We start from the raw sequence: 24,012 nt of genomic DNA, 5'->3' as shown, positions 1-24,012 counted from the left end.
GATTGCGGTCAACTTCACCCAATGTTTGCACTCAAGCGAGGGGTGGTGACAAATGCAAATATTAGACAAAAATCACCGTAAAGGTAGTGAGGCAACCAGAGTCTCCAAGGACCAACAACAATCGCTGTTGTAGCTATTGTCCTTTGAGCCAATATATACTGTGTTAGGGAATTTAAGGTTTAATCATTGCCAAATAATGTTAATTTTTGTTCTTACTTTCAAAACAAAATAAAAATAGCTTATTTTCTTTGTACGGTGTTCATATTTTGCTTGTATATTTAGTGAGAGTTGTATTTTCATACTTTGATTTTGGATTTGATAAATAGTGATTATCTTTTTTTTTAACTTTCTTAATATTGGGTTAAATTCACCCATTGTTTGCAGACACGTCACAAAAAATATTGTTTGCATTTAGGGTTAAGAGGGTTTTTCAGATCCATTATTTCTATGAGTGCTCGTTAACCCGTAGCAGCGGGATCATGTTTCTTAATGGTCCCTCTTAGCGAGAAAAATGAGAAGAAATCACCACTCACACAAACCATTTCAGAATACATATCAAAGCATTTGTGATCAGATTATGTATCATCTATTTTGGGGGGTTATATCATGGCACAAATTTGGCCCGTCGCTGCTACACGGTAAAGCCAAAAATTTGGCCCGTCGCTGCTACCGGGTTAAAGGGTAACACCCACGATTATCACACACTTCTTTTTTATGCCAATTCTCAAACCAAGTCTTCCTTATTTCTCATAACCTGGAGAACTTCATGCTCCATCTCCACTTTTCTTTCTCTTTCCTGTTCTTCAAAAATTTCTTTGAAACTACCTTTTTCCTATTCCTTTTCATTTTTACATAGGTTTATTTCTACAGCAACTATTTTCCTAGTCTTAATTTCTACGTTCATTTCGCCATCATTACTGCCCCCAACCCTTATTGATACTTCTTCCTTGACCATTGCCTTTATCTTGTCATCAATGTTGTCATCTCAGGTACTTCCCTTTTTCAGTTTTTCATTTTCTTCCCTTAGTTTTCTGACTTCTTCCCCCCCTGGCAACTAGTTCCTTCTTCAAATCATTGATGATGTCAACAAATGTGTGTGTGTTTGTTTTCTATTTCATCTTAAGAATAATATCTATAAGAAATAATTGTTTTCATCTTGAGTGTGCGCCCCACAGCCTCATCTAGTTTGGGGAATCAGTTATTGACAATAATGATTATTTTGTTTATTTCAGGGTTTGAAGACAGAGACAGAAAGCTTAGTGGAGGAGACAAGTGCTGCCCTCATTAAGTTGGCGCTCCTATTGGCGCAGGAGGTGGCCAGGATAGCTCTGCTTACTCCCCTCCCGTTGCCTGACCCATCCTTCCTCAAGCCAGGTAAAACTAATATGCAGAGTGTTAATTATGCTACAAAGTGAATTAAATTATCATTGTAGTACAAAACTAGAAGGCATGATTTTTTTCTGACAGGCTCTTCGTCTCATCAGCTTTCCTCCTCCTACTGATAGTCTTCTACCTCTTAAATTTCTTCGCGATGTTGCTTCTCTTTCTATCTTCTATCAATATTTCCACGCTGACTGCTCTTCTGAACTTGCTAACTGCAAGCCTCCCCCCCTCCCGCGGCCCCGCTGCACACGACTTTCTACTGATGCTCATCCCTATACTGTCCAAACCCCTTATGCAAGAGTTAACCAGAATCTTCACTCTTTTATCCCTCACGCTGGTAAACTCTGGAACAATCTTCCTTCATCTGTATTTCCTCCTGCCTACGACTTGAACTCTTTCAAGAGAAGGGTATCAGGACACCTCTCCTCCCGAAATTGACCTCTCTTTCGGCCACCTCTTTGATTCTTTTGAAGGAGCAGCAAGTAGCGTGCTTTTATATTATTGTTTCCTTTTTGTGTGCTCTTGAGCTGTCTCCTTTGTTGTAAAAAAAGAAAAAAAAATGTTTTCCTTACTTGGAAAAAATTGTTGCAAAAATAGTGTATGCAAGTGGATGGAGCCTGAATTTTATTATAAACAAGATGTCGATAATGTTATTATTGCCTTATGTTTACAATAAAGTGTAGACTTTAATGTAACAATTAATAATTATTTTTTCACTATCAGGACCCATTAGTAGAAAACTCATTGATGGTCTGAAGAGTGGCTTGGAGTGTTTGATAAAGGAGTGTGAAGAAACAGCAGCCAAGGGCACCAGCAGACTTAGAGGAGACAGGTGGGTCATGAAAAGGAGGAAGTCTTAGTCACGTTATTTCAAATACTTAGTAACGTTTGAATAGTACGAAGAGTCAAGTGAATCACGAATATTAAACTTGGTCAATATGAAGCATAAATGGGTAGCTTGGTTTTGTAACCAGGTTATCAGCTGAAATACTTACCCATACCTGGTAATCTCTTTTCAATCCATCTAGCTTTGTCTAATCTACCATAACCTTATCCAATGTAATCTGATGTAATCTAACTTACAGGCAGACCAGTTCTATGTTTCACCTTTTTTTTTCTCATCTTGCATACCTTATTATTAATAGGCTAAAGTAATCCCAAGACAAAGGAGCAAAAACCTGATGTTCAGGGTGACAGTAGACTGATAACTCTTACAAAGAGGCTGCTGCAAGTAAGGTACAAATTCTTCCCCTTACAAGCTGACCATTTTCCTATTTTATCAGTATCACTCCACTGTAACTTTACCTGTATTGTTTCAGGTCTCTGAACTCCAATCCACTTGTCACTGCTACTCTCTCGGCAGCAAATGACATTGCTGATTTTCTCAAGAAGTATGCAGAGCTGGCAGTAAGTTACCAACACAAATACAACTTAAGAGTCAGGCTTAGTATATAGACAATGAGTTTTCTTTATAGAATAAAAAATCCTATGCCTTCGGAAAAAAAAAATTGGAAAAGCTGAAAATATACTTCAGTGATTTATTTATTGGCAGATCTTCTTCCACTACTGTTTTCAATATCAGTATTGTAATACTTTGTTTAAAAAAATCACTAAACTACAGTAATTCAAGATTTCTTTTCATAATAATGCCATTTCCATAACTGATAAAAAAAAAAAAAATATGGCTCTAAATTATTATTTTTATGATCTTTCAGTCATATAGTCTGGGAACAAGTGGTGACTATTTCACTCTCTTCTGAAGGAAATTTTTCCTGTTGCTATGATGTTTGGTTGAGTAGCAGCAAGTTTGATGTAATTGTTGGTAATCATGTACTGTTTGCAGATCTTGTATTCCTTCTTAAAAACAGTGTGCTTATTGTTTTATACAATCTTTCTTATTCCATTGAAGGTGACCATTGAGCATGAGCCGATATTCTCCTCAAAGGATCAAAAGTTCAAGTTAGTGAGGTGGATGGATTGCATAGAGTCTGTGGCAGAAACCCTAAGTCACCTAAATGCAGCCCTCATGGATGTTGTCAATCATACCAAGTTGTCCCAGGAAGGTAAGCTGAACTGAACATTTTAGATTTCCTCATCACAGACCAACGAACATTTTGCATACACTTAGCTGCTTAAAAATAGTATGAAGTTGGATTATTGTGACCTTTGATTGCTCGGCACTTATACACTTGCATAGATAAGTTTGGGAGTATGAAGTCTGTTTCTTGGAATACAAACAACAATTTACCTTTCACAGGGAATATCCATGCAGATTCTACTGTGAGCACCAGAGAGTTGTTGAAAAGATTGAAAGAATTACTGGGATTTGCTGGGATTGGTCTTCCTTCGGTGGGTGGAAGTTCTCTTCACCTCCTCCCTGAACCAAGAAACAACTCTGAATTCGTGGATGAACTCCATAAGGAAGGTGTTCATGCCATTAAAGCAATTGAAAAATTAGAAGCTTTATTCATAGGTCAGAGCCAAAGTCTTGACTCCAGCACAGAGACTCCTATTAAATACAAGGAAAAGATCCTTACCCAGTGGCCAAAAAACAGTGATGAGTTCCAGATGTATCTGAAGCAAAATTCACAGCCAAGAAATTCACCATCCAAGAATTCTTTTCAATCCTCCATACACAGGGATGACAAGGGAAAAAAAGTAAGGTTTAATGTAAGTCATACATCATCTGTATCATATCAAGACTCCCACCAAAACTAAACTACTCAAGTCATTTACTGTAAGTACCGCAGTTCTTCGGACAGATTAAGTAACATTTCTTATTTATAAAACCATTAGCTGAATAGGAAAGTGTTTTAACATATCTTATTTTAACCTTTATTCATATATACATGCTATTAGGAAATGGTTTTGACAGGTCTTACCCAATTTTCATCAGAATATTAAAAATAGACAACACAGTATTTAACGTTTTCTCCCAACATACAAAACTAATTTTGCATCTACATCTCAATAGGAACATTTTGAGTCTTCTGCAGAGAGAATGAAAGGTGTATTTTCCTGATAGATCATCTCACAGGTTGCCTTGGATTAGAGCTCTGATTGGTTCCTCCATGTCTGCCTCTTAGCTGCCATGATGATTAGCCTGGGCCCTATACGTGAGGCAAAATAATCGCTCTGTTGTTGTTGGTTGCATCCTTTGTAATAATGTTCATAACTGTTACTTAAGCAGATGCAGCTAACCACAGAGATGGATTCATCCACCCTCACACATTGTGGTGGCTGGCAGACAGATGCATAAGAGCTGTCGGTGAGCTCTATGACAAGGTAATCGGTGAGAAGATACATGAGTAGCTGTCTGTGCGCTGTCACATTCTCTGAAGAAAACTGTCAAAACTTTAGATGAAATATGGCACAACATCCTGTGTTTCCCTCCACTACTCATACTACCCATATCGATCTATCTATCTGTATATTATGAGAGAGAGAGAGAGAGAGAGAGAGAGAGAGAATATATATATATATATATATATATATATATATATATATATATATATATATATATATATATATATATATATATATATATATATATATATATATATAATTTCTCTCATTCTTACTTTGTAAAAGTTTTTATCTTTGCACAACAGGCTTGGGTCTATACTCACAATAGGACATGGTTGAATTGAACAGCCCATTAAGTAAATCATGAAAATTGGTTACTGTCATTTTTGTATTACTGATTTGAAGTTTTATCAATTGTATATTTACAATAGTTTTAAGATGGTATGAGTTAAATATTAATGTTGTCAATACTATTTATAATCACTGTCATTATGTGAGCACTGGATTGACCTTTTCTGTCGCTATCCATGGTCTAGGGCAGTGGTTCCCATCCAGGGTTCCTCAGACCATCATCAGGGTTTCTGCAAGAAATTGTGATGGTGATCTCAATCCACACAGCTCAAAAAAGAAATGGCCTGAATCTTCCCTTCAGCTAGCCAGCCAGTATATATATATATATATATATATATATATATATATATATATATATATATATATATATATATATATATATATATATATATATATATATATATATATATATATATATATATATATATATATATATATATATATATATATATATATATATATATATATATATATATATATATATATATATATATATATATATATATATATATATATATATATATATATATATATATATATATATATATATATATATATATATATATATATATATATATATATATATATATAATACCTTTATTAGTCCAGGAACCCAAAGAGAGTAATAAAAAAAAAAATCTGGTGTTCAGCTGAGTCTGGTGGTTGCTGGACATATACCTGGCCAAGTTCAAGTGTCAAAACAAATGTCAGGCCATACATCAGATTTCTTCCCTGGGTCAATGTCTAAAATGCTTACATTTTCATGTAAATATAGCATGTTCTGGTATAAAGTTTATAAATAATTTGTATTATTATAATATTTTTGGGCAACTAGAGAGGTGAGGAAGAAAATGGCCTTGAGTTATTAGGTAGAAAACATCTCACCTGCATCCACAAGTTATTTGTTATTTTAGTGTTGATTTTTTACATAAAAGTTGAAGCTAAAGATTCCCTACCAAAGTGTGGCCACAAGTGGATTGCCAGAGTTAATGTAGACAGAATAAATGTTACTCAAGTAAAATGTTTATCTTCTCACATTGTGGATTGAATATAATTGTATTGACAAGTCCTAAAGCATTTTTGATTCTTCAATAGAGGAGGATGTAATGGGCTGTGTTATTTGTAAGATAGTTTTAGTTACACACTCAGCCCTCTGCACTTGCAGGGATAATGAGCGCAGGTGAAAATGAAAAATCATGAATATTTACAGCCACCCCCTTACACTCACATTTATTTCACTATTACTATAATACTGTTAATACACATGCACATACACAAAGATCATTCTTATTCTTTTTTATTTACTGCATAATTCAAAAGAACTGTAAATACCATCACACACACACACACACACACAAAAAAAAAAAAAAAAAAAAATGCTGGTATTCTCCTGTAATTAATTTATTTTCACCCCAAAAATGTGAATAATCAAATCTGCAAGTCAAATTAGCAAATGTGGAGGACTGATTCGTGAATTCTGACCAACTCGACTTTCACAAGTTTCCCACTTGATTTTTGTTTGTAGTGCCAAAATTTTGATACTGCTGCATTTTCTCATCATGATTTCTCATAGGATTCTTACAGACAGCAGTCCACAGGAACTTCAGTTAAAAAAATAAATTGTGTCCATACACTTCTGATCCACCTGTTGCCTCATGTGTCCATGTGCAACAGTGAACATAGTAATCGTGCTAAGAAGAATCCATTTTATGTGACTGTTACCTCATGTAAGACAAGCTCAGGCAGGTTTATATTTTTAGCTAAAATTTGGATCTCCACATTTTCTTGCTCTGGAACTAATATTGGTGTTGCTTTTCATGTTTTGAATGTCAAGGCATCTTATTACTGATTGGCCATTTTCATCTAGCACAACTGTTTATACGTCCACACAGCCCATACTGATGCAATACAAGGGATGTGAGTGCAAGTATCTTATTTTATGCAAATTTCAAATAAGGGAATTTGTTTTAACGTCATGTTGCAAAACCAGTATACTTTTTTAAATTACATCATTTCTTTAGAATAATGTGCTGTGATCCAAATCAAAATTCCCAGCAGGAAGTTAGTTCTCAAGAGTGGCTGCCAAATTCCAGACATTTTTCCTGACACACACACACACACACACACACACGTTTATAGTAAACATACATACATTCACAGATGTGTTTACTATCAGTGCATGGCTGGGCTAATGACCAAGACAAAGACTGAAAAGGGAAGGTGCTGTAATGGCACCACACTTGTACCTAACATATCATTTTAACTAAAATAAGCTAGAGAAATATATTAAAAATAAAGAAACTAAACTCCATATTTTTAATACTGCCTTCATTTTATTGTTGTGCCATAAATATTGTCACAGCATGTAATAATAGCTTTTTTTGTCCATACTTATTAGGAAGTATGCCATCAAATGCAACTCTGGCATTCGATGTGACTAGAAGAATGTAGAGTATCAGCAGAAATTATGATTAAAGTGTATTTCAACCTTTATTGTCTTACTTATACATGCTAAAAACTTACTAGTGATTGCTGTGATTATAAATGTACATAAATAAATAATTAGTCAATGCCTTCTCTCTCTCTCCAAGCTTTTTTCATTGCTTCCTTCTTGTGTGATTTCTGCTGTGCTTTTGATCTTTTGGCTTCCTGTAGTCTTTTGAGCTGAGCTGAAACACTCATATCTCCATTATATAGCCCATCAAGCTTTTCTATCATCATCTGGCGTGCTTTTTCCCTGTTTCGATGTAGATTACGCTCCTCATGGCATTTCACTACAATACCTGAAATGACAATAAAAATCAAGATATTATTGATGCAAAATTACATTGCAAAATAGATCATTTCATAGAAGAAAATAAAGTTTTATGCCAATCAGAGTGTTTGACAACTCTCTTAGATATACAGTCAGGCACAGTCCTTGATATACCTGTACAGGCAAGTATGTAAAGCTGCCACTGGGTGCAGTAAAATGGATTGCAAGAGATTAAAAAGGTTCTCATGAATTTCTTTCCTGTTCATGGTACAGAAGCTTCATTAAGTAACCACCAGTCAGGAAACAATCCATGGAAACTTCTACAAAAGCTTTTTCAATTGTGTGTTTTTGGGTGCCAAAATCTTTAATTATATGGCTATTAACATGCCTGATAGAAAAAGTGATCCAGTGTGGCAGTACCATAAACTCTACATAAATTAATTGGGCCTCTATATTTCCAATATTGAATAAATCTGACTCTTTCAGGGCTTCTAACACATCAGACCAAAATCTGGGATGTACAGAAGCTGTCTGTTCAGCATCAGGATGGATGTTGTAAATCAGTCAAGAATGTGGTTTAACCCCTTCCCAGCGGAGGATCTATATATATAGATGTTTCGAAAATGGGACCATTTGTCTGCGAGTCTATATACGAATAGACGTTCGCTCTAATATGACTACACTAGGTTGTAACGGTCTAAATATAGACGCTTCCTTTCTCCTAACAAAATCATTCACATAAAGTGCTATTTGGCATTTTAGGCCTGCTCAGCCTCCGGATACCAGCCGAGAACGCCAGGGAGTGACAAATACTGCCTGTCCTTTGTCAGTGGCTGTCGTGCTTAGCACTACAGCTAACACTTTGGAGATTCTTGCATCTTTTATTCATTTATCTTTTTCTCCTAGGCTAGTATGTCAAATAGAAAAAGACTTGTAAAGCTGGAAGATATAATGGCTTTGCTGGTGCATGATGTAGATTCATAGAAGATGACTTTTTGTATGATTTTGATGATTGGCTCATGCTGCCCTCCCGGAGCTCATCTTTAATCCTAGAATCTAGAGTCCGGGTTGATAGGTGGTCTTCTGGACAGCATGTGGGTAGTTTTAAGCCACTCAGCAGCGGCTGAAAAATCCCAGCTTAGTGGCACCAGTCGGGGATTGAACTCGCATCCTCCTGAACGCGGGGCTGTCACTCTGTTGACTCAGCCACCACCTCCCATGTTAATGATATCGAGTACAACTGACAAGGTCAATCAGCTGTAAGCAGAGCCTTTTCCTTTTACGGGAGATAATGGTGCTCATGCCCTTGATGAAGCCCCTAGTGACTTCACAGATAGTGATTTGAGTGACTCTGAGTCTGATAGTGACCTTGATAAAGATTATATATATAGTGATTGTGGTAGCTCGAGTGGTGAGGAAAGTGAGGTGCCGACGCCTTGCCACTCACATTATGCCCAAGCAAGGAGGGTTTTCAAACCCTCTGCTGCCTCTCAGGCCAAAAGGCCGAAGTTCAATAGACGAGCTCCCTAAGGCGAGTAAGTCTACGGGATGTAACACTCCAAATATCGGAAATTTCCGGCACCTAGAAATCATGGAAATTTTAAGAAGTGAGTAGTAAAAATGTATCAAGTATGTGTTGTCTAATCATTCTGAACACTTTTCTGCAAAAAACAAAAAATCCAAATTTGCTTTGCACTAGGGGAAGGTTTTTGCAAAAAATGCTTGGCACCGAGGGGGTTAAAGCTAGGAGTTTGCTGTGACAGGACCACGCCATTTCAAAATAAAGGATGTCTGTTTCTAACATGCCTCCTGAACTCTCACTGGTATTGGGCAAAAGTATTGTAGCTGCTCATTGGTTAGGTAATTTTATTTTTGATTGTACAGACATACAGAGGGAATGGAAATGAGGATTGAAAGTAAACTTAGAGAAAACAAAAGTAATCGTAACTGGAAAAGGCACCAATCCCGCTATACAGTCAGGAAGATGGCATTGTGGATGTTGTGGGAGAGGAATTGGAATAAATTTGATTCTATGTTTAGAGTGCAACAAATGGTTTTACCTGAGATGTTCAGGACTAAGAAGTGCAAATGGGGTACAGACAGAGTTTTCAGTGTCCAGCTCCCAGAAAGGGAGGAAATAATTGAGGAGAGGAAAAGATGACTGATGACTGGGAGGGAGAACTGAGGAAGCACATGTGTTTTGTTACCTTGGAGATGTGCTGGACTGTGAGGCTGGAATGGAGAGCAGTAAGAGCAAGAGTGATGGCGGTGTGGAAAAAATGGAGAGAGATGGCAAGCTTGTTAGCGTGTAAGTGAACAAAAGTATTCCACTGAAGTGTAGAGGTGGGGTGTATGAAAGGTGTATTAGATTACTTTTGTTGTACAGTGCTGAAACACAGGCAATGACAGGAAGAGTAAATGATATACAAAGAACATGTTATCGAAGGATGCTGAGGTATACGGCTGTATTGAGGTGGCAGGAAAGGGTGTCCAGTGAGAGAGTGGCTAAGAGATGTGGTTTGAAAGAGATACAGGAAAGAGTAAGACAGAGAGAAGGTTGCAATAGTTCAAACATGTGAGAAGAGAGATAAGGGGCAGTGTTGAGGATGGTGGGGGGAAATGTAGATCCCTGGAATGAGACTAGTTGGAAGATCATGAAGACCATGGAAAGGAACACTGAACAAGACGCGTTTTTTTTTTTTTTTTTTTTTTTTTTTTCTATAGACGAGATTGATTCATCATATATTATCTGCATTGTCAGTCAATGCCAACTCCAGCTATACGGGCATGTGGCACACTAACCAGAAGTCGACCCCGCTCACTGGATTGTTTCTGTAAAAGACAATCCTGAGTAGAAGAGGCTAAGGGGACACCCATAAAGTTCATGGTTTGAGCAAGTCGATAGATCCTGCCAGGAGGTATTTAACCCCAAGGACGCGTATACTGCGTCCTTTCGTGCCCTGTACCATATCCAAGAACGCGCATACTGCATCGTGGCTCGCTTTAGCCAATATATGAGTTATTTTATCTCTATATTTATGATTACATCTCAACATTATCAATTAATTTATTTTTCTTTATGTGAACCATTTAATTCTGCATGTTTTCATAACTAATACATAATGATTATGTTGAGTTTATGGCTGAGAACTTGTTATATTCAATAGCGACATTTGAAATTTGGAGCGCGCAGCGATCCCAGATACGGCGCGGGGCGCTGCTTTGGCCCAGCCGTAGTGAAGGGGTAAACCCTGATAGCAACACTGCTGTCCCGTCTGTCTCTTCGCTCAAACTTTCTCTAAAAGTTCCTCTCTGGACGATTCAGGGCACATCCTAGTCATACCTCCTTTGACTCCATTATGCCTGTTATTAAGATTCTTAAGAATGATGTTTTCTATGCCCTCTCTGGCCTCAATCCTCAGAGGGTTTATGGACCTGATGTTCCTATTGTCCTTACAAACTGTGCTTCTGTGCTGACACCCTGCCTGGTTAAACTCATCTCTACCTGTCAACGTCTACCTATCCTTACTGGAAGTATGCTTACATACAGCCTGTGCCTAAGAAGGGTGACTGCTCTAATCCCTCAAACTACCGTCCTTTGAGTCTGGCACATATCTTTGCTTTTTAAATTACCCTCCTACAGTTTCTACTTTGTACATTAATCTCCAGTTTCCTTTCTGGCTGATCTATGTCTGCGATGATAGATGGCCACTGATATTCCCCTAAACCTATCAATAGTAATGTTCTGTAGGGCTCTGTCCCGTTTCCTAATATCTTTTTGTTGTTCAATGATGATGAACTTTCCAAAAAACTGTCCTATCCACTCTTATGCCAATGACTCTACATTACTCAACATCTTTTGCCACAAGACCCTCCCAACAGGAACTACATGATTCTAGGCTGGAGGCTGCAGAATGCTTAACCTCAGACCTTGCTATAATTCCTGAATGGGGCAAGAGGAACTTGCTGTCTTTTAATGCCTATAAAACTTAATTTCTTCACCTGTCAACTCGACTCAATCTTTCAAACACTTATCCCCTATTCTTTGCTAACACTCAACTGTCACTTTCTACAATTAACATCCTCAGTCTATCCTTAACTCAAAATCTCAACCTCAACCTCATATTTCTACTCTTACTCAATCAGTTTCCTCAAGGTTGGGCATTCTGTATCGTCTCCACTAGTTATTTTCCCCCTCCCAGATGCTATCCATATACAAGGGCCTTGTGTGCCCTTCTATGGAGTATGTATCTCATGTGTGGGGGTGCTCCACACAGCTCTCTTGGACAGAGTAGAGTCTAAGGCTCTTTGTCTCATCAACTCCTCTCCTCTTACTGACAGTCCTATATCTCTTAAATTCTGCAGCAATGTTGGGTTTCTTTTTACCTTTTATTGATATTTTCATGCTGACTACTTTTCTGAATTTGCTAACTGCATGCCTCCCGCCCTCCCACGGCTCCGATGCACTCTACTTTCTACTCTAGCTCATCCCTATACTGTCAAAATCCCTCATGCAAGAGTTAACCAACATCTTTATTCTTTCATCCCGTACACCAGCAAACTCTGGAACAATTTTCCTTCATCTCTATTTCCTCCTGCCTACGACTTGAACTCTTTCAAAATGAGGAGAATATTGAGACGCCTCTCCACCCGAAATTAACCTCTCTTTTTACCAATAATCTATACTCTCTTTTATAGGGGCAGTGAAAAGTGGGCTTTTTTTCCTCAATTATATACGAGTAATTATTTATTTTGCCCTTGAGCTGCTTCCTTTACTGATGGAAAAAAAAAGCACGAGTTGGTGGTGCTCATCTCCATCACATTGGCCCTTTATGCTTGTGGTGGAAGAGGAAGGAAAAGGAATGGGAAGTTGGGGGGGGGGTGGGGGGGGGAATACCACTTTCTGGGAAAAAAAATTCCAGGCAGAGCTACACCATCTGGCAAAACTCTGATTAAGTTTTGCACCTATATTCCCTATATCTGCCGAGTTATGACTTGAAATATAACCCCTACTTTGTGTATTTTTTCATCTTGCACAGTGGTATGTGTAACGACTTTCTATGTTTTGTAAAACAGCATATATTTTGATGAAATGCTTGAAAACATAGCGCTTCTTGGCAACCTAGGCTCCTTCTTGGCTCCGTGTTGGTGACTGAGATACGCCAGTCGCAGTTTGTGCGCCTCTACTCTCAGATGTGAGAGGGTGTGCATACTGCCTTCTGTCCACAACTCTCCACCTGCTGTCTTACCCACTGCCAGCATACCAGAACATGCTATGGTTAAGAGACAACAGGAAAGCAGTAAAGAACAAACAAAAAAAAAAAAAAGTAGAACGAGGCATGAGGACACACCTGTGTCACCTCCCGAAGCTCCCCAGAGACCCGCGACTCCCTCCCACGGCTACACCTCTGCTGCTCAGCAGGACATCCTAATATCCAGAGAATGTCTTGCCTGTTCCTTCTATTTCTCAGGAGCATGATAAATCAAGATATGATATACGAGCAACACTGTTAGAAGGAACAAAAGAGGAACCTGACAGTGAAAATTAAATGATTATCATCAGCAAACGAAGACTGAACAAACTTTTATCTTCGCACTGTCCCTGTGAGAATGAGAATACTTCCATCACATATCAACCAGATGGATTTGAAATAACAGTAAAACTGGAATGCACTGCCTAGGCCATGTAGAATCATCAATTCCAGTGACAGCAACTACACCAACCAGATATGTGTTAGAGGACTAACACAAAATGGAAATGAAAGTTTTCATTCAAAGATGTGGGCTCGAGCCCACAAAACAAAAAGTTTGCTGGTCTTTCAAGATTCACCTTTGTTGCATCCACAGCTGCGCACATAGACACAACATCCACCTTTGGATTGAAATTTAGAATAGATATAGTAGGAGGGAACAGAGTAGAGATTGCTGTCAGTCAAGGCTGGCATTACGGTACGGTACGGTACTGAATACCATAGCTGGGCGTTATCGCAATACTTTATCGCTGATAACAAAATCGGGTTATCGGCCATCCGCTACTTATTTAAATATACAGTCATCCCCCGCCATTTGCGGGTATTTCGTTCCCGGACTTCGGCGCGATGCGCGAAACCGCGAACGGCGGGACTATAACCCTATGGGAAAATATGCATTTGGGGAAGTCACCTCTGACACGTCATATAAAACATGAGACAAGACCTTGCAGCAAGTCGCAAACGTCAAAATTTAGTAGCACAGAAGACCCAAAAGTAGCCCAATTTGCGATAAGTAGCCCAATCTGGCAACACTGCAGTGTGGCAGCGCGTGAATTTTTTTTTTAGGATAATGTTGCTGGCCAATAGGAAAGCATGACGTCACTCAGGAGCAACCTAACGTCCATTGCCCCGCCTCCTCCTCTCTCCTTCCCCTCCTCTCTGCCTCCTCCTCCCTCCTCTCTGCCTTCCTCCTCCTCTCTCTCCCTTCCCCTCCTCTGCCTCCCTCCTCCTCTCTGTCTTCATATTTAGCGTCAATGCATCAGCGTATACGCGAAACTGGGGCCGCGTATAAGCGGGGGTCACATACGTTGACCGCGAATACGCGAAACCGCGATGGGTGAGACCGCGAACGGCGGGGGGTGACTTATATCGGTATCTTCGTTACTTTTGTAACCAAACTAGTGATAATTGCTACTTTTTTCAGCCTCTCAGAAAAAAAACATCTCCTCCCTACTGGGCATGCGTGGCCCAGGCACTCGTGTTGTATGAAAACTTTGGGGTATGAAATATCTTCGGTGAAGATATTTCATACTTAGGTCATGAACATTAAAACACAAGGTTATTTTTTTATGTTAGACTCAAAAATCAATATATCAAAGAGAAAAATCATTTAACTTTGCCCCAAAAATGATTATTCACTGCCTCAAGTTTGATATTCCATATTTGTTTGTGAGCATGCCATGGTATTGAAGGCACCCGGTGTTGTGTTATTTGGTGTCCCATCATCAAAGTTGGCGCTGTTGTTTACAAACACTGGTCTCTTGTTAACTACGCATGTTCAGACCAGTAAGCGCAGCCCCTGCGCAAAGCTTTTAACATTAGAGTTGCTGAAAGGCTGAATCAGTCATACCACTACCATCTCGCTGTTTCTAGAACGACACTCTGTACATATAAATACAACTCGTACAGTGTGTTGTTCTAGAAGCAGGGGATGGTGGTAGTGGTACTGTATGTCTAATTCAGCCTTCCAGCAACTCTTAATTATGGTTAAAAGCTTTGTGAGACTGTAAAGGCTACGCTTGCTGGTCTGATCATGCTAAGTTCATGAGAGACAAGTGTTTGTAAACAAAAACGCCTTCTTTTGATGTTGGGGACTCCAAATAACACAACAACAGTTCAGGCGTATCAAGTATTACCATCCATAGGTATGTGTCAATGTGGTTTTCAGGTTTTCTAAGTTTTCTAAAATACAGATAATGAAAATTTGAATTCATCTATGTTTTTTATTTGAAATATCAATATAATATTGTTTTCGCCTATCGGACTTATCGCTAGCTAGTATCAGAATTGTGGATTTATATCGGGTATCGGTTATCGCCTATATTTGTCTCCAGTTAACGAATATCGGTTATCACCGATAAGGTTTTCCATTATCAGTTATCGGTTATCGGGAATAAGGTTTTCTGTTACCGTGCCCAGCTATGCTGAATACGGTACGGTATGGTTGAGATTTTGATATAAAATAAGGTACGAAGTTGCGGTACGATATTTTTCCTAATGTACGGTACGGTATGATATAGGTACGGCAAATTTAGCAAAATTCTGAACCGTACCGTAGCACAGGCTTAAAACAAGTGATCATAAGATTTTTTTTTTTTTTTTTACTTTTTTGCCCATTAGCACCTGGTAGGCTATATTTAGGAGGCCTGATACATGTATAGTCACTTTTTAAATGTGCCGTTTCAAATTTATTGATGTACCTCAATTATGTTTTCACAAATATTTTCTTTTATGGATGTATATATATTTTCCTGATAGTACGATAATGGTACGTAATTACAGTACGGTATTTTTGCTGTACAGTAGGGTACGGAAAAATAGCTGGGGGTACAGTACAAATTTATGATACGGTATTTTTTTCCTGTACAGAGTACGGTTAATAATTCCGTACTGTACCGTACTGTCAGCCTTGCTGTCAGTAGCCTCTGTGTTTCGGTGAGGAAGAGAAGGTGAGGTTTAGAGGAAGAGAGAAGGTGCTCCACAGAATGGAAATTGGAACGAAGACTGTGAATGTTGCAGAAATTGATAAGAAAAAGGTCTGAGGAGTTATCAAGACACCTCTCAATTCGGCAGCCAGAAGCATAAATAAATAAAACAGCTGTTTGCAACATTACTAATATTTTCTAACTCAAAATCGACTATAATTAACAATATTCATTATTGCTGCCGGCATATTATTGACTGTTTACTATCCTTAGGCAAGCATACAGTATCCACGAAATTGTACACGCCAAGTGACAGCAGGTTGCCAGCACATGATAATGCTCACTTCAGACTTGGGTGAACCGACTATAGCACCCATGTGCTCATGTCTACTAATGTTTGTGCTCTAGTGTGCGAACTTTAGTGTTTTCAGCATTATATTATTACTATATTATTTATATATTATACTACTATTTGTTAGTGAAATTACTTTTATTCTGTATAAAATAACATGTAAAAAGATTTTTGTTAATATTTTTGGGGTATACGGGATGCATTAATGGGATTCACATTAATTTGAATGGGGAAATTCGTTTTGGTTTGCGAACAAATTTCCAGAATGAATTAAACTCGTAAACCAAGGTATGACTGTCCTCCTTTATTGACTGTCCCGAAAAGAAGGATGAACAGCTGGGTGAGCTGCACACTACTGAACAGGCGGTGATATGAAGCCAGGCCCACGGATACGTAATTAGGGACACTAACCACTGCACCGTGCAGGAGCGTCTATACTGAATAGTGAATACAAACCTAAAATTCTTCCCCTTCATAAAACTTAATCCACTGAAGTTTCAGTTAATGACTTGGAACTAGATGTTTTTTACTGCCTAGTGTGATGACAATATCAATACAATATCAAAAAGATGAAAAATCTTGTCACTCTTGATGCATTTTTTTTTTTACTAGAAATCAATCTTTCAAAATTGCTATACTTATTTATCAAATAATATTCTCAAATTCATTATTTTTTCACTACAATGCTCACTGGAAATTTGGCTATAATCATTTGTACTAAACTTAGATTTCGTAAAAATTTTATTCCTGTATTTCATCTAATTTTCAATTATTTTTAAAAATCAACTTAATAAAGATGCTTTCTGGCAAAACCACAAAACAGTCATACATGCATACACTCAATAACCACTCCACAGGCAGGTGCTTCAGTACTGATCCGCTTATATTGAGCTCCAGACCTTGAATCCTTTCAGTATCACTTATTGATATTACCACAGCAGTTCATCTCTTAATATAATCTAGTCCACTGAGCCCCTAAATTTAAAGTTAAAAACTACATGATAGTGTCAATGCAAAAAATAATTTTCTTCAATTAGAAGAGAAATGTGAACTAATCTCAACATTATCCGAGATGCCTAGCAATTTACATGCCGACAGCATCAATTGCTCCCACTTAAAAGAATCACTCACCAGTAGGGATATGTTTAAGGCTGCAGGCACTTGCAGTCTTATTTACACTTTGTCCACCTGGCCCACTGCCCCTCACAAACTTTTCTTCCAAGTCTTCCTCCTTTAGAGCAGGCACTCTGGACTTGTCCACCTTGGAGCTCAACACACCAGCACTTGTGTGAACCCACTGCACTAACTCCTTGGCTACACTTGGTGGCTGGCGGTATATCAAACTGGATATGTTTTTAACTTCAAAATTTACATAATTTGACTTTGTGCTGCATATTTCAACACCTCTAATACTACACAATTTACTTTTCCAGGGAATAAAATTTATACAACAGTAGTTAACAGACCTGAATGGATACTTTGGTGATAAATATTTGAGTCTTAGTATACTTGGGATCCACATGATGAAGGTATTTATTGAGGGGAAGTTCTAATAACAATATCAATATATGCAGCATTAACAATTAATACTGAAGCCTTTACCGTCTCTCACATAAAGTTAAAATATACTGAAATATTACAGCTTTATGACTACAATCTTTGTGTTACCAAATATAGCTGTATAATAACAATGTCTTCTGGGGGCAATTTACTAAATAACTTTTGTGAGGGTTGACTTTAATAAAATTTTCAGCACGCCACAAAGAGAATGGTCTTAGAGCTGAGTGAAACACAAACAGGCTTTGTGTCTAATTGCTGCATCTGGTGCATAACTGTTTCACTCTGAAAACAGAAGAAAAATATTCTCAATAAAAACATTCCGTTGGGGCAGATAATAATCTAACATTAGGCTGTAATATCCTGATTAATTTTGGCCATGAAACATGTCTTTGTTGTCATGTCCCTGAACTAAGACAGCGTTCAGTAAAGTGCAATAGGAAAGGCTGGTGGCAAAGCCTACCTATACATAGGGGATGCTGTGAATCGTGAGGGATGTCAGTTGCTTGTTTTATACAAGCTAAGTATATAGGATTTGTGTAGTAAGGGTATATGTTACAATTCCCATGTTAATTATCAAGTTAGTGTTGGATTGGCTAAGGGTTAAGGTTGGATTTGTTCAGATTATAGTTAATTAGGATTATGCCAGGTTTAGGTTACAACTGGATCAGGATGAGTCAAGATTAAGGTTGTTCAGGCTGTTAAGGTTAGATCAGGCTAGGACAAGGTTAGGTTGGGGTTGTTTCTCTTTAGCAGAATTTTTATCTCAAGCAGCCTGAAATCTGATGCTTTAGACAAAGAACACAATGTTATTCAGGACAAACTACAAAAAAGCAACCTATCTAACCTTATCAAAAAATTAAGTTTGAAATGAATGTAACAACCACATACAGTAACTGAACCTTACCAAATTTGAGAAAGTACATAGAATGTGAAAATATGAGTAATGAATTTCTTTTTCATCCAATGAAGAATTGTGTTGCTTACATTTGCACTAATCCTTACTTCCTTCTTGGTATTTGTTTTAACCCATCCGCTTTGAAATGGCCACCAGTGTTCAAACGTGTCACTGGCTCAGTAGGGCCACTAGTATCTGTGACCCGCTACCTCAAGTTGGAGTAAACTGTAGGTCATGGTGCCATGTGGCAATCCACTACTGATATCCGAGTGAAAACAAAACAACAACAAAAAAAACCAGCAGTTGTATGCTTATGAGAAGAGCATGCTAATTTACAGTTCATGCTGTTTTACTAATCTCATATTTAGTCTATATTAGGCATTTCTTAGCCACTCATAGCTTTAAGTTAGCTGAAGCAGATGGTCTAATGCCTCATTTTTAACCTATAGATTACTTATTTTCCTTTCTCTTTTTTCAATATTATTTTACAGTTTACCATAAGCTTATCCAACAGTACAAGTCTAAATCCCCTAACACTGTGATTTCAGGAATTTTACCACGGAAGTCGGCGGCGAGCGACTTCTTCAGCAAGGTCTTCAGCCTCAACAGCCGCTTACAGACTCTTTGCAGAGAACTTGACGTCGAGTTCTTTAACGCCTGGGACAATTTCTACAGCCAGGGTGAGCTCTTCCATAGGGACGGAATACACCTGCCCCCCTATTGGGGCAGCCAGATTCGGAAGGCTCCTTAATGACATAGATTGTGACACCCGAACAAAAAACTGCTCTCGACCGTGTCCCTTCACCCCGCCCGTGTAAATAGACAGCAGGCAACACAACAAATGTGACACCGAGAACCCGCAAGTAACAACACCTCTATTACTCAACCTCAAGATAACATAAAAGTCCTAAGTTTCAATGTGCGTAGCTTTATAAATAAGTTTGAATGATTGAGATATTTTGTTTCAACAGAAAATTTTGACGTAATTGCTATAACTGAAACATTTATCGACACCACAAATATTAACCTAAGTTCAGAATACTACATAGATGGCTACAGACTCTTCAACAAAGATCGTGTTAACCGTAGAGGTGGTGGCGTTGCCCTTTACATCAAAAGCTATTTGCAACCCGTTGACAGAACACCAAGAGACATTAACGCTGAACATTTGTGAGTGCGAGTGAACATTGCAAAACTTAATCTAAATATATCTGTCACCTACAGGCCTCCGGGCAATTACTCAAAGATGATGTAGAAATGTACAGCATTTTAAGGCAGTCACTTAATGACAGCAACTCACTGATATTAGGAGACTTTAATCTCCCTCATATTGACTGGGCGACACTGTTGGGTACAAAAGGTGAGTCACATAGAATGATCGAATTATTAGAAGAAAATTACCTAAGTCAAATGGTTACTGAGCCAACTCAACAAAATAACATACAAGACCTTGTTATAGCGACCCAGGATAACCTAGTCAGTAATGTTACGGTAGGACAACACCTCGGTTCTTGCGATCATAAATTAGTGCACGTCGACATTAGAGCTCAAACAACATTGACTGAAAATAAAGTAAAGGGGCCTAATTTCAAAACAGCAAATTTCGTAGAAATCTGACAAAAACTAACAGATATACAACTATCAGATGATGGTAACGTAGAGGAAGCCTGGTTAAACTTTAAAAATCATTTACTCACTCAGCAGAACACATTTTTCCCATTGTGTGAGAAGCAAAGTAACACTAATAAAAGCCCACCTTGGTTTAATAGCGATATTAAACATTCGGTTAAGGAGAAAAAATTGTCTTACAGGCTAAAGAAAGAGCAAATCACGCCCGAAAACATTATACTTTATCACGAAGCCAGGCGGCGAGTAAAAAGATGATTATGTCAGGCAAAGCATAGATATGAAGAAAACATTGCAGCCAACTGTAAAAATAATCCGAAATCCTTCTTCAGTTATATAAAGAACAAGAAGGCGATCAGAAGTGGAATTGGACATCTAACTAACAGTGATGCTGAACTACTGACTGACAGCCAACATGTTGCAAACCTATTAAACAATTACTTTTCCTCGGTGTTTAATACTTGCAGTCTTCCCACCACTACCACAAACACCAGCTACGGCATCAATACTAACGTAAATCTCGTTGATGCATTGCCTTACTTTGTAATAACTACCGATGAAGTCCTAAAAGCTCTCCAATCTCTTAAAACAAATAAAAGTCCCAGACCTGACAAAGTATATCCTATACTGCTTAATCCCTTCACTCCGGCGACGCTGATGTCGGAGTCCGACGGGCATTCGATGGCATCACCGTTAGTCCTCTTCTAAACCTCTTAACCCTCTTCCATTTCCTCTTAATCCTCTTCTAAACCTCTTAAGAGGAAATGGAAGAGGATTAAGAGGAATTTAGAGGAGTATTGAGAGGTTTAGAAGAGGATTAATCCTCTTCCATTTCCTCTTGACCCTTTCCATACTGTGATACCGACGTTTGTGTCACGGATGGAAATGGTTAAGAGAAATAAGAGCGAAATACTCTCGCCTCTCACAACCGTTTTCAATATGTCCTTGCGACAAGGCATCGTCCCTTTGGATTGGAAAAAGGCTAACGTAACCGATTTTTAAGAAAGGAGACAAAAAAATACCGGGTAATTACAGGCCCATTAGTCTAACTTCAGTTGTAGATAAGCTACTCGAGAGCATAATTAGAGACAAAATTGTGAGTTACCTAGAAAGCCACTCATTAAATGGAGATTCACAACATGGCTTTCGTAACAAAAGATCCTGCCTATCAAACTGATTAACCTTTTATAACGACCTCTTCTCAGTTTATGACGTAACAAAACCACTGGACTTAGTCTATCTTGATTTCCAGAAAGCGTTTGATAAAGTCCCACATCATAAATTACTTTATAAATTAAAGCAACTAAGTATTGACAGTCAAGTACACCAATGGATCGCAAATTGGTTGAGCAAGACAACAAAGAGTAGTGATCGATGGATTTCACTCAGAGTGGGCGCCGGTCACTATTGGCATCCCTCAGGGCTCTGTTCTTGCCCCAGTGCTCTTCATTATTTACATCAACGATGTGGATGTTGGAATCAATAATCTCATTAGTAAATTTGCTGACGACACAAGGACTGGTAACTCGGTTCTTACTGACGAAGGCAGGCAAAGCCTCCAAGAGGATTTGCATAAAATTTTGGCTTGGTCTGATAGATGGGCGATGCCCTTTAATGTAGACAAGTGCTAAGTCCTTCAAGTTGGAACAAGAAATAAGAAGTTCGATTACGAAATGCGCGGTGTCAAATTTAAAAGCGTTCAATGTGTCAAGGACCTGGGTGGCAAAATTGCGTCAAACCTCATTCTCACAGCAATGCATCAATGCAGCAAATAAAGCAAACAGAATGTTGGGCTTCATTAAAAAAACCTGTTTATTCCAAAAATAAAGAAGCAATACAGTACTGTCTCCAGGATTGCGAGTTTCAAGTTTGCGATTCACCGAGTTTGCGATAGGGACCCAAAAATTTATTTTTATTGAAAACTGAAATTGTGATATGACCCGAAAGGAAAAGTTAAAGGCTGCTAAACCAGGTTTTTTCACACCTTGTTGTGGTCCTTGATTCCCATTCTTGCTCTTACCCACCCCCTGGGCCTTTCCATTGGCCGTGGGAAGTATGGTGAGTGGGATCCGGGCAGCCAGGCGCATGTGTGCTTCCACACACTATTCTCATTCCCCTTCTGTGTGTGTGTGTGTATTAACCTAGTTGCAAAATACAGGAAAAGAGGTGTACTAGGCTCATGCTGTCCCGTCTCCATAACGCTTATTATCCAGTTTGCCTTTAGATTCATGAATCGTTTTTGCACACACAGTCTCCTCGTCAAGTCCGTTCCATGGTGTTATGCTTCTGTATGGAAAACTGTATTTTTTGATGTCTCTCCCACAGTCGCTCTTCTTCAATATCTTACCACTGCCTCTTGTCACACTTCTGTCACGTACCACTAGGTCTTCCCTGTCCGATTTCTCCAATCCCTCTTCTATCCTGTACAATGCTATTAGGTCACCTCTCTTCTTCTTTCCAGTGTTGTTAGTCCCAATTTCTCCAGTCTTTCTTCATAAGTATGTTCTCTCAGAGTTTCCAGTAATTTAGTCGCTGCTCTTTGTATTCTTTCCAACTTTCTAATTTCTTTCTTCAATCTAGGTGACCACACTAATGCTGCATATTCCAGTTTTGGACGTATCATCGATGTTATTAGTTTCTTCACCATTTCTTCATCTAAATATGTAAATGCTGCTTTTATGTTTCTGAGAAGATTGTATGTTTCCCCAGTTATCCAGTCTATATGTTTTCCAAAGGATAACTTGTCTGTTATGATCACTCCCAGATCTTTTTCTTGTTTTTTCATGATTCTTTCATTACTCAGAGAGTAGTTCCCCGATATTCGTCTACTGCTCTTACCAAACTCCATCACGCTACACTTCTCTGTATTGAATGTCATTTCCCATTTGCGTGACCATTCACTTATTCTATCAAGATCTTGGCTCAGGGCTACACTGTCATCATCATTAGCCACCCTCCTCATTATTATAGCATCATCAGCAAACATATTCATATAGCTTGTCACCCCTTCTGTCATGTCATTAATATATATTACAAACATAATTGGAGCCAACACTGATCCTTGGGGGACTCCACTCGTCACTTCCATCCACCTTGATTTATTATTCCTAATTACTGTACTAATTTCTCTCTTCATCAAATAGTCCACAATCCAATCCAATATTGAACCACCCAGACCTCCAACATGATTAGGTTTCTGTATTAATCGCTTGTGTGGTACTTTATCAAATGCCTTCTTAAGTCCAAATACCCTCAATCTGCCCAACCGTCCCTTTCCTGTATCATATCAATTACTCTTGAATAGAAGCTGATCACATTAGTTACACAAGACCGTCCTCCTCTGAATTCAAATTAGCTATTTGTTAACCCTTTTGTTGCTAAACGCTTGCAGCAAGCACTAGCGTAACTTGCCAGTGGTGCTAAATGCTCACTGCGAGCTTCAGTCGCACTCAAATTTCCCATGTATGAGAGTGTTCCAACACTATTTCTCACACCACAGAATTGCCAATTCAGTGAGTTTTCCACGAAATTTGGTGGAAAATCATGTCAACCTAGTGCAGAAAATCTACGGACGAGCAACTGGTGGATGTTGTTGTCCAATATAGTGG

General features: G+C 38.5%; 1 protein-coding gene across 1 annotated transcript in view; it reads left to right on the top strand.

Moving 5' to 3' along the window:
* LOC127002838 (kinesin-like protein KIF14) overlaps window positions 1-4,857 on the top strand; it is a 192,157-nt gene extending 187,300 nt beyond the window's left edge. Inside the window, 5 exon segments of the mRNA XM_050869057.1 lie at window positions 1,233-1,374; window positions 2,107-2,215; window positions 2,703-2,790; window positions 3,293-3,446; window positions 3,641-4,857. Coding sequence (XP_050725014.1) covers window positions 1,233-1,374; window positions 2,107-2,215; window positions 2,703-2,790; window positions 3,293-3,446; window positions 3,641-4,101 — 954 coding nt within the window. The 3' untranslated portion in view covers window positions 4,102-4,857.
* Window positions 4,858-24,012: the final 19,155 nt, after the last annotated feature.

Source organism: Eriocheir sinensis, chromosome 24 (genome assembly GCF_024679095.1).
Source record: "Eriocheir sinensis breed Jianghai 21 chromosome 24, ASM2467909v1, whole genome shotgun sequence".
NCBI classification, from domain to species: domain Eukaryota; kingdom Metazoa; phylum Arthropoda; class Malacostraca; order Decapoda; family Varunidae; genus Eriocheir; species Eriocheir sinensis.
This window is presented reverse-complemented; position numbering and strand designations above follow the sequence as displayed.